Source organism: Arachis hypogaea, chromosome 14, assembly GCF_003086295.3.
Source record: "Arachis hypogaea cultivar Tifrunner chromosome 14, arahy.Tifrunner.gnm2.J5K5, whole genome shotgun sequence".
Taxonomy (NCBI): Eukaryota; Viridiplantae; Streptophyta; class Magnoliopsida; order Fabales; family Fabaceae; genus Arachis; species Arachis hypogaea.
Genome location: NC_092049.1, coordinates 134,644,024 through 134,658,580, shown reverse-complemented (window position 1 = coordinate 134,658,580; position 14,557 = coordinate 134,644,024). Strand labels below are relative to the sequence as shown.

The 14,557-nt window shown below is 27.9% G+C and overlaps 1 protein-coding gene across 1 annotated transcript; it reads left to right on the top strand.

The window, feature by feature from the left end:
• The first annotated feature begins 12,503 nt into the window (after positions 1–12,503).
• On the top strand, positions 12,504–13,749 carry LOC112743268 (transcription termination factor MTEF1, chloroplastic). The gene has a single exon (XM_025792486.2). The coding sequence runs from the start codon at positions 12,785–12,787 to the stop codon at positions 13,616–13,618; it is 834 nt and encodes a 277-aa protein (XP_025648271.1). The 5' UTR covers positions 12,504–12,784; the 3' UTR covers positions 13,619–13,749.
• Positions 13,750–14,557: the final 808 nt, after the last annotated feature.

Sequence of the window (14,557 nt, the reverse complement as noted above, 5' to 3'; positions counted from 1 at the left end):
GTAACTATTATATATATATATATATATATATATAGAAAGTTTAAGCACCAACACTTTTATTAAAATATTTAATTAATAAAAGAAAAATAAATAATTTTATATTATTAAATATAATTTTATACTATTAAAAATATTAATTAATAATAATTAAACGATGATTATAAATTACAAAATCTACTGTGTCTTGTCTCTGATGTTCATCACACCCGAGTTGAGTGTTTCTCCATATTCTATATTTGGTTTCACAAGCTAAGCGACTTCATGACCTACGGTCTCTATCTGTTCCCTCTCAATTTGATGAAAAGAATCTCCCAACTCTCTCCCCACAACACCAACATTCCCAATATAATTCACCTTACTTAGCTATATCTTTATTTTGAGATTAGACTCATACAAAATACAGTTTTTAATTCCTATATATATAAACAAGTATTAATTTAATGTCGTATTATACTATTATATAGCAATGCCTATATTTGAATATGTTGTCAAATAGTGATAACATTATCATCTTGTTCGAAAATTTTAAATTTATAGATAGATGTATGTAAATGATTATATATCTATTATGATGTGCTTTCTCACACAATTGTTTTTTTTTATTTGCATAAATTTTTACATGAATGGCGATGATGAATTTGAATTTTAAATTTTTGAATCATACAAACTCTAATAATATATCATGATACCATTTATTTTAAAAATTGTTTAAATTAATAAAAAAAATATATATAAATAATTATATATCTAATATATTTTTAATAGCACTATATACCCTACTATGTCACTATTTATACTTGTAAGTTGTAATGTAGTAATAATAAGTTAATTACATTAGGAAAGTGTTACCAAAGCAAGTATATATGAAGCATGGCCAAGAAACAATAGTTCAAATGGCATAGTTTCTCCATACTCAATTAAGAGGTTGCGGGTTCGAGTCTCTATATCTTCGATAAAAAAAAAAGGGTATATATGAAGCATGTTCGTTACAATTTAGTTACAATAATAACTTTGCTAGCTATATATAGGTTTAACTACTAATAATCAGAGATAAATTAAAGTGATATGAATATATAATTGTTAATAAGAAGAATTAAACTAAACTAATTTCAAGTTAAAAAATGATTCAACTAGGACTAATTAATGGAAGAAAACTTGTTGAAAATTTTCGATCTTTATGGACTTGAAATTGGAATTCATAAAAAGCAACTTCTAATAAAAAGTTATGGAAGATGCATTTTCTAAAGTGTTATCTAAACAGTAGTGTCGCATTTATGCACTAGTGGCTACCTCAACTTTCTCTTTCACTTTCACTTTCAAATTCAATTTCAATCTCATTTGTGCTTTTATTATCATTGCTCATCCTTTGTCCCCACGAAATGTATGATATGAACAATCTTACGTCTATGATGTAATTGGCCGGTTCAAAACTAAAGAAGTTTTTTAATGAAAGGATATCTAATTCAAGTATAAATTATACTAGAATATTTATTATATGTGGGTGAATTATTTATTTATTTTTATTGCTCACGGTATTCTATCGAGGAATTAATCTATCGTAGATCGGAGTCCTATCACTCGTTAATGGATTATTGCTACATGTGCAAGGCGGAATTCGAATCCCAACACTTGTTTAAGTTGATGAGTAAGTTGACTATTCAATTTTTTTTTTTTGAATTACTTATAATTTTACTATTTTTATAGATGTAACTGATTGAATAATAAAATGATAAATATGAAATTTAAACTTAATTTCAAAGTTAATAAATGAATTAAAGTCTTAAATTTAAATTTGAATAATAACAAATTTATATATTTATAACAAAAACTTCATACTTTATTATTTTCTTATTATTTTATGATATAAACTCTTGGGTAAAAAACTCAAATAAACCAAGTTGAGAAGTTTATTACCCAAATCAGCCAAAACAAAATTTTTTTCAGTAATCCACTAATGACCATTTAAATATAATTCGAATCATATTGATTCGATCTACAAATGCATGTAATTCGAAACAACTTGCTTCGAATTACGTTTGAATGGATATGCATGTAATTCGAATCAAGTAGATTCGAATTAGAGAACGGTAAATCGAATTGACTCGATTCGAATTAGTAGGCTCACGTGACTCTATGGAGTTCGAATCATATTGATTCGAATTATTCAATGTTGGTGACCCTAGGTTGTTCGAATTAAGTTGATTCGAATTACTAGTGAGTTGCCTATATAATGCTACGTTAGTTGGATATATATCAAATTTTTTTTTTCACATTCTTACTTGGATAGTTGGATATATATCTTATAGTTGATACAAAAGATATTTACTGCATAATTTTATTTTTCTAAATATATATATATATATATATATATATATATATATATATATATATGTTGATGATTACACAATTTTAGAAATATTTAAAAAGTATTATTAAAATTAAAATTATATTTTTTATTATTTGACAATAAAATTAAAAATTAAAAATTAGGGATTAAGTGTGTGTTTGGATTTCAATTTGCAAAAGTGAGTTTGCATAAAATTGATTTTACAAAATTGATTTTGATGAAAAGTAAGTTTGAGTTAATGTGATTTATATTTGGCAATATTTGTATCAAAATTGATTATAGCAAAATAAATGTTGTTTGGATTATACTACTCAAAATCACTTTTAGATGAAAAATTACTAAAAGAGACATCAATTTAAATTATTTTTTTATATACATACAAAAACAGAACCTAACAAAAATAATATAAAAAATATTTATTATATAAATAAATAAATATAATAAAAAAATATAAAAGAGAGTACTATATGAACAAAAAATAATTAAAAAAACATAAAAATTAATAAAAATACCTGAAAAATTATAGCACTACAAAAAATAAAAAAAAAATCAACAATATTTGTCATATGAATAAAAGAAATACAATAAAATAAATAAAAAATTATATAAACAAAGTCAAACAAAAATAAAAAAAAAATCATAAAAAATATACATATAAAAAATAGTATAGAAAATGATAAAAAACACTCATATAAAAACATAACATGAGAAATCGTAACATTAAAAATTAAAATATGAAAATGAGTACTAAAAATAATAAAAAGTAAAATATTCAATTTACTAGTGATTGAAACAAATCTGAACGATTTTGATTTAAAAAAATGAAAAGAAGAACTATGAAAAAGTAGAAAGAACTACAGAGAACTAAAAATGAAAGATAAGGTTGGTAAAAAAGAAAAAAATTTCTCACCTAATTTTCTAAAGGTAATCAGCAACCATGAACGTGAAATGCAGAAGCTACAAATTTTAGCTTCTTCTCAACGTGGGTTTAGAGGCAGAATCGTTTCTGCGTTTAGAAATAAAAAAATTGCCAAACATAAAAGTGAAACTTTCAAGAAGCTCAAACGCACTTCTTTCTTCACCAACGCGTTTGCCAAACACACCCTAATATTCTGTAACCAAATTTATATAATTAATGCTAAATAAGGCAAGTTCTGGCTGTTTTTTTTGTCTACCTAACAATATTAATCCATAATATTTTTGTTAGGGTACAAATTTGCCACCACAACTACTGCCTACCTAGCAATATTGATCCCTAATTTTTAATTTTTAATTTTTAATTTTTAATTTTATTGTCAAATAATAAAAAATATAATTTTAATTTTAATAATACTTTTTAAATATTTTTAAAATTGTATAATCATCAAAATATATATATATATATATATATATATATATATAATATTTTTAGAAAAATAAAATTATACAGTAAATATCTTTTGTATCAACTATAAGATATATATCCAACTATCCAAGTAAGAATGTGAAAAAAAAAATTTGATATATATCCAACTAACGTAGCATTATATAGGCAACTCACTAGTAATTCGAATCAACTTAATTCGAACTACCTAGTGTCACCAACATTGAATAATTCGAATCAATATGGTTCGAACTCCATAGAGTCACGTGAACCTACTAATTCGAATCGAGTCAATTCGATTTACCCTTCTCTAATTCGAATCTACTTGATTCGAATTACATATATATCCATTCAAACGTAATTCGAAGCAAGTTGTTTCGAATTACATGTATTTGTAGTTCGAATCATATTGATTCGAATTATATATAAATGGCCATTGGTAGATTACTGAAATAATTTTTGTTTTGGCGAATTTGGGTAATAAACTTTTCAGTTTGGTTTATTTGGATTTTTTACCCTAAACTCTTATATACTGAATTTATATATTTATAAAAACCTTCATACTTTGTTATCAGCAATGTTACATGATCAATTAATTTTAATAACTAAATTTAATAAAACCAGTCCAATAATTTATTAGCATAATAAAATCAATAAAAAAATATAAAAAATTAATTAAATTTAATTATAAAAATAATTTATTTACCTAAGATTTTTGTTTTGTCATGTCCTCTTATCTATTCAATTATTATTTTACATGACCGAGACTCTTATACTGATCCAGTAGTATAATTATATATATATATATTATTGGAAGAATAAAATATTAGGGAGGGAAGACAAAGGAAGAGAGAAAATTAGAGTAGAGTGGTAGAGTGGTATGTATATACGTATGGCAACAGAGCCGACATAACTCATGATTTCTAAATACAAAGTTCAAAAAGTGTAATAAATGATATTCCAAAAACAGGGTTACGATTGGAAGCACGTTGTGTGGGTGAAGACCTGGTGGAGGCAGGGATAGTGCCCTATTGCCCGTACTATACTCTCTATAAAACAAGGGTTTAGACGTTTTGTTAAACATACTCACTAATGATGTAAAAAATTATATAATAATAATTATTATTATATTAAAAGCACAAATACTGTCCTCTTTTTTCTATAATATAACTTTAAAAATACTGCTGTATATATAAAAAAATTACTAAATTATTAAATTAACTATTATATATTTATGTATAAATATATATTGTTCATGTCTTAAATTCCTTGTCTATAATAAAAACCTGAGTCTAAATAAATTAACCCAATACTATAAAGGATCTAAAAAAATTCAATGAATCTATACGGCTTAATCCACCCGACTTATTCGAAACACGTGGGATAACTTACAACTCATCTACCACTTTAAACGTAGGATAGTTTTCTAAATATTAGGAAAATAATTACCCACTATCACTAGCAAGACTTTAGAGTGATGATCAAATTATTATTTAACTTCTATAAATATCTCATCTAATTTAATTATTTTTTCGATCCTAATTTATAATAATTTATTTAAAAAAAATTTTAATTTAAATATCGAAATTTCTTATAAATACTTTTTATTATTTTTATTTAAAAATATCAGACAATTTTACTTCACTAACAGACAAATCAAAATTACTGTTTAAAAGAATCTAAATCTTGTGTCTAAATCCATATTACATTAATTTCAGATAATTTCATATAGCATATATATTGTTTTATTTATTTTTAATATGTATTTTATATTTTAATATATATTTTATATAAATAAATAATTTTTAATACACATAATATATATATTGTTATAACTCTTTATGTTAATAATAATCTAAATAAATATTATGTTTTTAACATTCTTGTTAGTACTGTATTAATTTAGTGCGACTCAATTGACAAAGTATATATGTAAATATATAATACAGGTTTTGAATTTTATCTTTATTAAATATATTTATTGAAAGATTAAACCACTAAAAATTTTTCAAATTTGATAAAAATATTCTCTAAATTGGTTAACAACAGAAATATTTTTAAAATAAAAAGTGATAAAAAAATTCATAAACGACAAATAATTTTTATATTTTTTAAATTGTTTGTGCATTTAATCCAAAATTTGATAGAAATATTTAAATAATTATTTAAAAAATACAAAAAAGCGAACCACCATTTGATTTTTAGATTTTTTATTTTTTAAAAGTATTTCTTCTATTGAGAAAAAATCATAATTAGAAAAGATATTAATTTGATGTAAAATTATCAAATTTAAAGATAAAAATATTTATTCATTTTCTAGTTATATGTGCTTGCAAAAGCTACGTCAAAATTCAATTTTTAAAAATCTTTTTGAGATATATATTAAGGTTAGATACTTTCTTTATAGTTTTAAAATATTTAATAAAACACTGTTTTAGTTTTTAATGATTGTATTAGATCTTAATTTCGTTTCTAAGATTTTAAATGTTATATTTTAATTTCAAATATCTTTATTTTATTTTTTTGTAGTTTTTTAATCAAAATTAAAAATTCTTCTTTTATTATCATCTTATTTATATCAGTAATTCATAATCCGTAGTGGTTATATATAGTGATAATTATAGTAATTTAAGAATAAAATTGATAAAATAAAATAAAATAGAAAAGAAGAAGAATATAATAAAAAAAAGTATTTTTTAAAAAAATTAATTTTAATTATAATAATTAAAATCTAGATCTAACTCAAATATTAAAAATTAAATAATATTTTATTTTAAAATATTTTAAAAATATTTTTGTTATTAATAATTTAAAGATATTTTTTTATGATTTATCCTTGTGAAGGACGAATAGTTGTCGATTAACACCTCATCAACTTAAGGACCTTATAAATTGTCTATCTAAATAATAGGGTTTGATAGATACTGAAGAGTGAAGATGAACAAAAAAAAAAAAAAAATAGGAACTGTTTTTGGCGAAATCTCATAAGAACGCAGTGCTGAATTCCATGCAACAATTATGGCAATTGGATCAGTTTCAAAGTCTTCCAGATCCTAATCATGACGGTGTGAAGCATCATCTATTCTGTGGGTCCCATTGCTTTTCTCGAACACTTTATTATTTGCTACAATAATATTTAAAAAATAAAATAAAAAAACAATTAAAATAACTTAAATTTATTTTATTTAATATTTATTAATTATTGTTATAATTAATAAATTATTAAATAAGATAAATTTAAAATTTTTTTTACCTTTTTAATATTATTGTTAATTATGTCTATAATTTTATTGGTAAATTAATGTGCACTGCATTTTTAATTTATATTTTTTATTATAATTTATATTGTTGTAATTAATAAAAATAGAAATAATGACAATAATAGATTAATAGTCAAATTAGTCGAGATATTTTTTAAATTTAACCTGAAAATATTTTTTAAAGATTACGAATTAATCATATTTGTCATTCAGTTACTTCATTAATAATTTCCTTCAAAGATTGATATTATAAAATGTTAATTGATAATATATATAATACTTAATATGTCTAATTGGATATTGGCCAAATATGTTTATGAAAATTTATTAATTTAGTCATTTTCTCCAATTACAAAAATCTTATTCCTAATATGACCTAGTGACAAAATTGATAGATTTTCGTAAACATATTTAGTCAACGTCTAATTGAACATGTTATGTGTCATGTGTGCTATCAGTTAATATTTCACATCATAAATCGTTGACAAAAATTATCAATGGAGTAACTGAAGGATAGATATGATTAATTCATAATGTTTAAAGAATCAATTTAATTGAAAAAAATTTTCAGAAACGAATTTAAAAAATGTCTTATTTTTCATGAACTAATTTGATTATTAACCCGACAAAAATTATATTATTTGTATACCTAGCTAGAGATGATTACCTGAAAAGTATATAAAAAAAAAGGAGTAGTGCTACACATACAAGTCATTTGGGTTTACAAGACATACAAGTTGGATCAAACCGCACGCACTACTCAACGGTTTTCATAGCGCGCTTCACGTTCCTCCTCCTCCTACTCTTCCTTCTTCTTTGCGTTTCTCCTCCTTTTTCTTCGCGTGTTTCATTTTCATCGTTGTTTTTTTATTATTGTTGTTGTTGCTGTATTTTTTTCTCTTTTTCTTTCTATTGATTTTGCAACATTATGTATTTTTTTTCTTCTTTATTTGATTTTTTCTCTCAAGAAGAATTATAAGAAAACAAAATAAGAAGACGAGGAAGTAGAAGCAGTAGAAGATGAGGAGGAGGAAGAGGAAGATGAAGAGTTTTGAATTATGCAGAACTTATCAGAATAAAAATACACCAAAATATCTTCGTGTTACACCCAAATTTACTACAAATACAGAAAAATATTTCCTCTAATGCTGCATTTTTTCTTTTTTTTTTTCCTTATTTCTTTATTTCTTTTTGTTAAATGAATGTAAGTTTATCATCTTCTAAGTAATTTTGCAGCATTATGTGTTTTTTTTTCTTCTTTGTTTGATTTTTTTATTTTCATTCTTGTTAAGAGAGTAAAACAAGAAGAAACTTGAGAATGTAAAACAAAAAGAAAAAGATGAATAAGAAAAAAAGAAGATAGTGATGATGATGATAAAAAAAAAAGAAGAAACAGTAGAAGATGAGAAAGAGAAAAATGAAGAGTTTTGAATTATGCAGAACTTATCAGAATAAAAATACACCTAAAAATTCTTAAAATATACCCAAATATCTTCGTGTTACACCCAAATATGTTCGTGTTACACCCAAATTTACTGCAAATACAGAAAAATATTTGTTTCAATGCATAACTCTTACATTATATTCAATTCAAATCATAAATAATGAAACATTATTCACCGAATCATAAACTACTAACAAAAAAATTAACTAGAAGAAATTCCAATGAAAAAAAAAGGAGGAAGAGGAGGAGGAGGAAGTGGTTGTATTGATGACGACAATAATGAAGAAGAAGAGGAAGAAGAACGTGCAGCAAGAAGAAGAAGAAGAAGAAGAAGAAGAACGTGCATTGAAAAATGTGCAGTAATAACTCGAAGCGTGTGAATATAAACGACTTGTAAAGACTTGTACGGGAAAATGCTTGAATGTGGAGAATTATTCTAAAAGAAGATAGTTATCTAAAATTTTAGTAAAAAAGGTAGAATTAAAAATTTATTGCAATAAAAAATAATTATTTCACCTCTAGTCTCTTTATTAATTTTTTTTAAATATTCTATCGAAAAAAGGTGAATTATATGGTAAAGATATAAGTTTACAGTTTTTTTTCTTTTATGAAATGAAAGAGAGATTAAAAAAATTAGGATCTATATTTTAAATAACAATAAAATAATAAAAAATAACTATAAACAAGAATTTATATTCTCTCCATATAACTTTAATCTATATAGTAGAGTGTCCATTAAAAAAATCTTTCTTAAATTAAAATTTCTTTTTATTTCTACGCACTAATTAAAACAATGATCAGAGTTTATTAAAACTATAATTATAATAGTAAAAAGACAAATATCATTTATATATATTTTTTCTTGTTATTAACTCTAATTTATTTTTCTCAGTTCTCACAAAAAACTTTCAATCTATTATTTCTACCAATATTCTTTTTAATTTATATCTCAATAACCGTAGTATCTGAGACAAGTAATTTTATGATAAATTTAAAGAAGTTTATATGAAAAATAACAAAATAGGTCCGAAATTTCCTTTATGCTTGTATACATAATGATCTATTTCTTATCTATATCTGAGTTATGGATTTCCTTTTAGTGATGAAGAGTTAAGTTTTGTTAGGTAATTAACTACCTTGTTTTTTTTCTTCTGCAGAATATCAGCTTACATTTCTTTATTTTCTCAAAAATTTGTTTTTCTTTCTACAACCATCTCCCAAACCATTTTTTTCTCTCATTTCCCTTTTTTATTGGTTAGACACTTGGTTCCTATACTTTTCCGTTAATTATTAGGTGAAAGAAGTTAATTCCCTTTGTTTTCCCATCTCTTAATAGCATATTATGGCCAATGAATTATAACTCAAATGACATAGTCTCTCTATACTTATCTAAGAAGTTGCAAATTTGAGTATTCCTATCTTTAGTAAAAAAAAAAATAATAGCAGATTATGAAGATCAATTTCTGCTAGCTTGCTCCTAAGGATCAACCTTGGAATAACATGATACTAACGCATCCAAGCAACTATCACTTTTCTATTTTTAAAATGTTTATCAGCTTATACAGGCTTGAAGTTTAAAAGACTAATTTAATTTAGCAGGGTAAAACCAGCTTAGGAGTTATTAACTTCCTTGCAACAACGACTATTTGAAAAATTATTCACACTTGTCTCTTTTTTCTTTTTTTATATATATTCTAATGTTTCCTAAGCCCAAATATTGACAGAGCTGTAATATTTTCTTGCATTTTTATAGTTTACAAACCAAAGACTTCCATGCCGTTCTTGGAAACTTCATAGAAACTTTGTAGAACACTAACGTTTTGCAAGTCTTTATGGGGCTCTCATTTAGCAAATAAAAACACATTTATAACTATTTATTTTTGCAGATGTTTTCTCTTTTAAACAAACATTACATTACTCCATATATATATATATAATTCTTGGAAATTCCAATGAAGCTAACATAGTAATAACCAACTAAACCAATGAAGAAGCCTTCTACAACATAATTGAATTCCTCATTCCTAAGCTGCTTGATTCACCTAAAAAGTAAAAAGTCATCGTCCTTTTTTTTATTTCATATATACTTTAATCAAATGAAATAGAAAAGGAGCCAAACGATAGTTCATACTTTTGTAAGCTATGCTTTGAATTTACATTTACCAAACTCACTATGACAAATAATAATTCTATAAATGTTATGTACCAACCTCCATTCACTTCCACTTTGCATTAAACTTTTCATCATTTTTATATGAGATTCTTAATTCTTAGTCAAGGAAACCTTCCCCAAATATTTTCACTAATGTAAACCAAGGAATGACCAAATTAGAACTATAGCCAAATTTATCACAATATTAGGCAAAAGGTTATCCATTGAAGATCAAGTTTCCCTCTGCTTCAAGAATGCCTATTACTATCATCATCGTTATTATTATTGTTGTTGTTATGCTGAACTCACTCACAGCCACAGGCACAGGCCAGGGGATGTTGAACCAGAATCATGTTCTGTGCCATGAAAAAAGATAGAAATGCACTTTCAGCATTTATGCAGGGGATTGAAGATCCACACAAGTTTCTCTCATCTAGGTCCACTGAACAAGATTGCTGCAAATGGTTTGGAGTTGAATGCAACAACATCACAGGTAGAGTCACCATGCTAGATCCTTCGTCGTGTTCTTCTTCAGCATAGCTGACAATAACTTATCAGGACCTATCTCTCCCAAGCTTGTGTGATAACATGGAGAATCAATCAGAGTTAATTCAGTTGGATCTCTCAAATAATCTCTTTTCTGGAGAAATTCCTGATTGTTGGACCCTTTTCAAATCCTTGAGCCATTTGAGTTTGGGGGGAAACAAGTTAACTGGTAAAATTCCTGACTCTATTGGTTCATTGGCAATACTCTAAACTTAAGACTTAATAACAACAATTTCTCTGGGAATGTTCATCCTTCACTTAAAAACTGCAAACAATTGTGGTCCTTGAAATATTCCAACCTGGATCACCCAATTGAATATGATCCTTTTGTTTCGGTCGAGCAAATTCAGTGGCAGTATTCCATTGCAAATCGGTGAACTGTCTAATCTTATTGATGGTTAACCCTACTGATGGCTACTTCTTGGAACCAGACTTCAATAAGGAGTAGTTACATACTTACCCGAAACTTACCGAGGATCTAGATTTGCTTCTGAAAGGCCATGAACTTCCTACAAGAAGTATATTATGCTTTTGCGCATCGTTGATTTCTCGAGCAACAAGCTTTCAGGATCAATCCTTTCAGAGTTATTTAGGCTCTGCGTTGCAGGCGATAGACCTGTCCCATAATCATTTGAAGGGAGTGGTACCAAATGACATTGGACACATGAGGTTTTTGGAATCTTAAGACCTTTCAAACAATCAATTGTCCAGCGAATTCCTCAAAGCTTGCGGAATTTGTCTTTCCAGGGTCATTTGAACTTGTCATACAATGATTTCAAGGGAATGATTCCACTGAGCACCCAACTTCAGAGCTTTTTGGAGCTCCCCTTCTCAAGAACTGCACACAAGAGAAAGACCACAACAGATCCAAACAGAAGGAAGACAGAGATAGTGATGAGTTTGGAGCCTCTTTCCTCATTGGCATGGGAGTTGGCTTTGCTTCTTGTTTCTGGGTAGTTCGTAGCACCATTTTCTTCATCAAGAGATGCAGGCATGCTTATTTTCGGATGCTTGATAACCTCTATATCTTTGTTGTGGTAAAAATGAATCGCTTTCTCTAAGAAGTAAAAACTCAACAAATTGCATTACTAGCAATCTTGGGAGGCATGCTTTTTTTGTTAAGGTATGAATCTTAAATCCTAATGTTAATTGTTGCTTTCTGTGTTCCCTAAAGAAGACATTTGGTCATCTTATAAGTATTGGAGAATATATTAGAAAGAAAAGATTGTGCATCAACATGTCAAATTTATATTGAATGTATGCAGTGCAAAACTTGTTTCGGGACTTGCTCTGATTTTTTTTTTTCTAATTGAACTGAAGTCGTAAAATAAAAAATGAGTACAAATTTAGATTAAAAAAAATTAAACGGCGAAAACAGAGACAGATTTGGATGTATAAAAATGAAGCAAGTTTTCATAAATAAATTCCATAGGTAAATTCATACAGAAAATTTCTCAATGTATCTGCACGTAATATTTTATCTTTTACTAACCCGGCTATATTTATTAAAAATTAATAAATAACTTATAGTCTTATACCCATTATTTTTGAGATAACAGCATTTAAATAAATAGAAGTATGAAAAATCGTTACAGAGCAATTATGGTTGTTAGTTGATACCTTATCCTCTTCACTTCAGCTTCAAGATCAGTTCAGTTCAGCACACACAAAAATGCTTCTCTCTTTACACCTGCCTTCACCATCCCCTTCTTCTTACCACACTCCTTCCAGAACCTTCCACAACAAACCCCACTACATCAAGTTCCGTACATCTTACCGCCAAAATCTCCGTTACCTCCAACACCTAACCGTTATCCCGCCCGACTCCCTCCCTGACTCCGACACTCTCCACCGCATATTCGCCACCGTTAACCTCCTCAAATCCCACTCCCTCTCCGACTCCGACATCCCCCGCATCGCCGCTGCTGCACCCTCCCTCTTCTCCCCCTCCTCCGCCGCCTTCTCCCCCGATAACATATCCGCCGTGTTCCACTTCCTCGCCACCGACGTCGCCGCCTCCTCCGCCGAGTCCCGCGGCCTCGTCCTGCGGTGCCCTCACCTACTCCTCTCCCCGCACCCCGACCTCTGCCTCCGCCCAACGCTCTACTTCCTCCGCGACGAGATCGGGCTCTCCGGTCTGAACCGGCCGACGAACAGGAACGCGCATCTGCTGAACACGCGCGTGGAGGATCTGCGCGTGAGGGTGGAGTTTTTGACGGAGGAGGTTGGGTTTGAGTATGAGGAGGCGGTTAGGGCGTTGGTACGGGTACCGGCTATATTCGGTTACGGTTTGGAAAGTAATTTGAGGCCGAAATTTGAGTATTTGGTTGGTGAGATGGGTAGGGATGTTGAAGAACTGAAAAAGTTTCCACACTACTTTGGGTTTAGCTTGCATAACAAAATTGTGCCAAGGCATTTACATTTGAAGCAAATGGGTGTTGTTGGTGTTCCTTTGAATAAGATGCTTATGTGGCGTGATGAAAGATTCTATGCAAAATGGAAGTGATAGTAGTATATTCATCACTTATAACTTGTTACTTTTGTTAATATTCATGTATAGAATCATGGTATTTTTTGCCTTGGTTTTGATTTTGGCATTCTGATCAATTTAATTGACTAATATATTTTTTAGACTAATTTGGGGCGTTTGATCTTTCAAGAACACAAACATTATCTTCTAAGGACTAAATTGAGAGCAATTTAAGCAGATTTATTTTATATTTTGATGCATTTTAGAAGCTCTTTGTGTCTCCAGATAATGAAATCTTAGGAAATGAAGCTTTGTCAACAGTTGGAGAAAATATACCTATTTTGACTCTCTTACTGACAAATTGTAGACTAGTACCCGTTAAAACCAATAGCAATGAAGCGTTGTTTCGAGGAAGTTAATATTGGTGTGTTAATTCTTTAATCTGGTTTTGGAAAAGCTCAATTTCAAGATAACCTATCATATATTTTGAAAAATCAACAAATCTTGAAGAAGCTGATTCGTCCTTAAATAAGGATTGTGGAGCTTCATTATATAACAATAAAGCAAACACGTTGATTCCAATATATAACTGGGATTATGTTTTCCTCTATGTTCCGCATGGTGAACTCACTCATGGTCATTGGTCAGGATGACTTGAAAAATGTTCTTGGTAACGAAAATGATCAAAATGCGCATTCAGTGTTTACACAAGGCATTTAAGATCCATGGAACAGGCTCTCATCTTAGTCCAGTGAACAAGATTACTGCAACTGGTTTGGTGTGCAGTGTGACAACATCACAGGGGCGAAATCAATTTCTCATCTATGTTTGATCTTGAATTTCTAAGCTACTTGGATTTGAGCAAAAACATCAAACTCAAAACCTTAAGGTAGTAAGTTAATGAGTTTCATATACTACTCCTCACACTTGTAACATTAGCAGTCATCACTGGACTATTGATTGTTGTTGCTCTAT

Coding starts and splice junctions, on each gene's coding strand:
- LOC112743268 (XM_025792486.2), top strand. CDS start 12,785: ATGCTTCTCTCTTTACACCTGCCTTCACCATCCCCTTCTTCTTACCAC.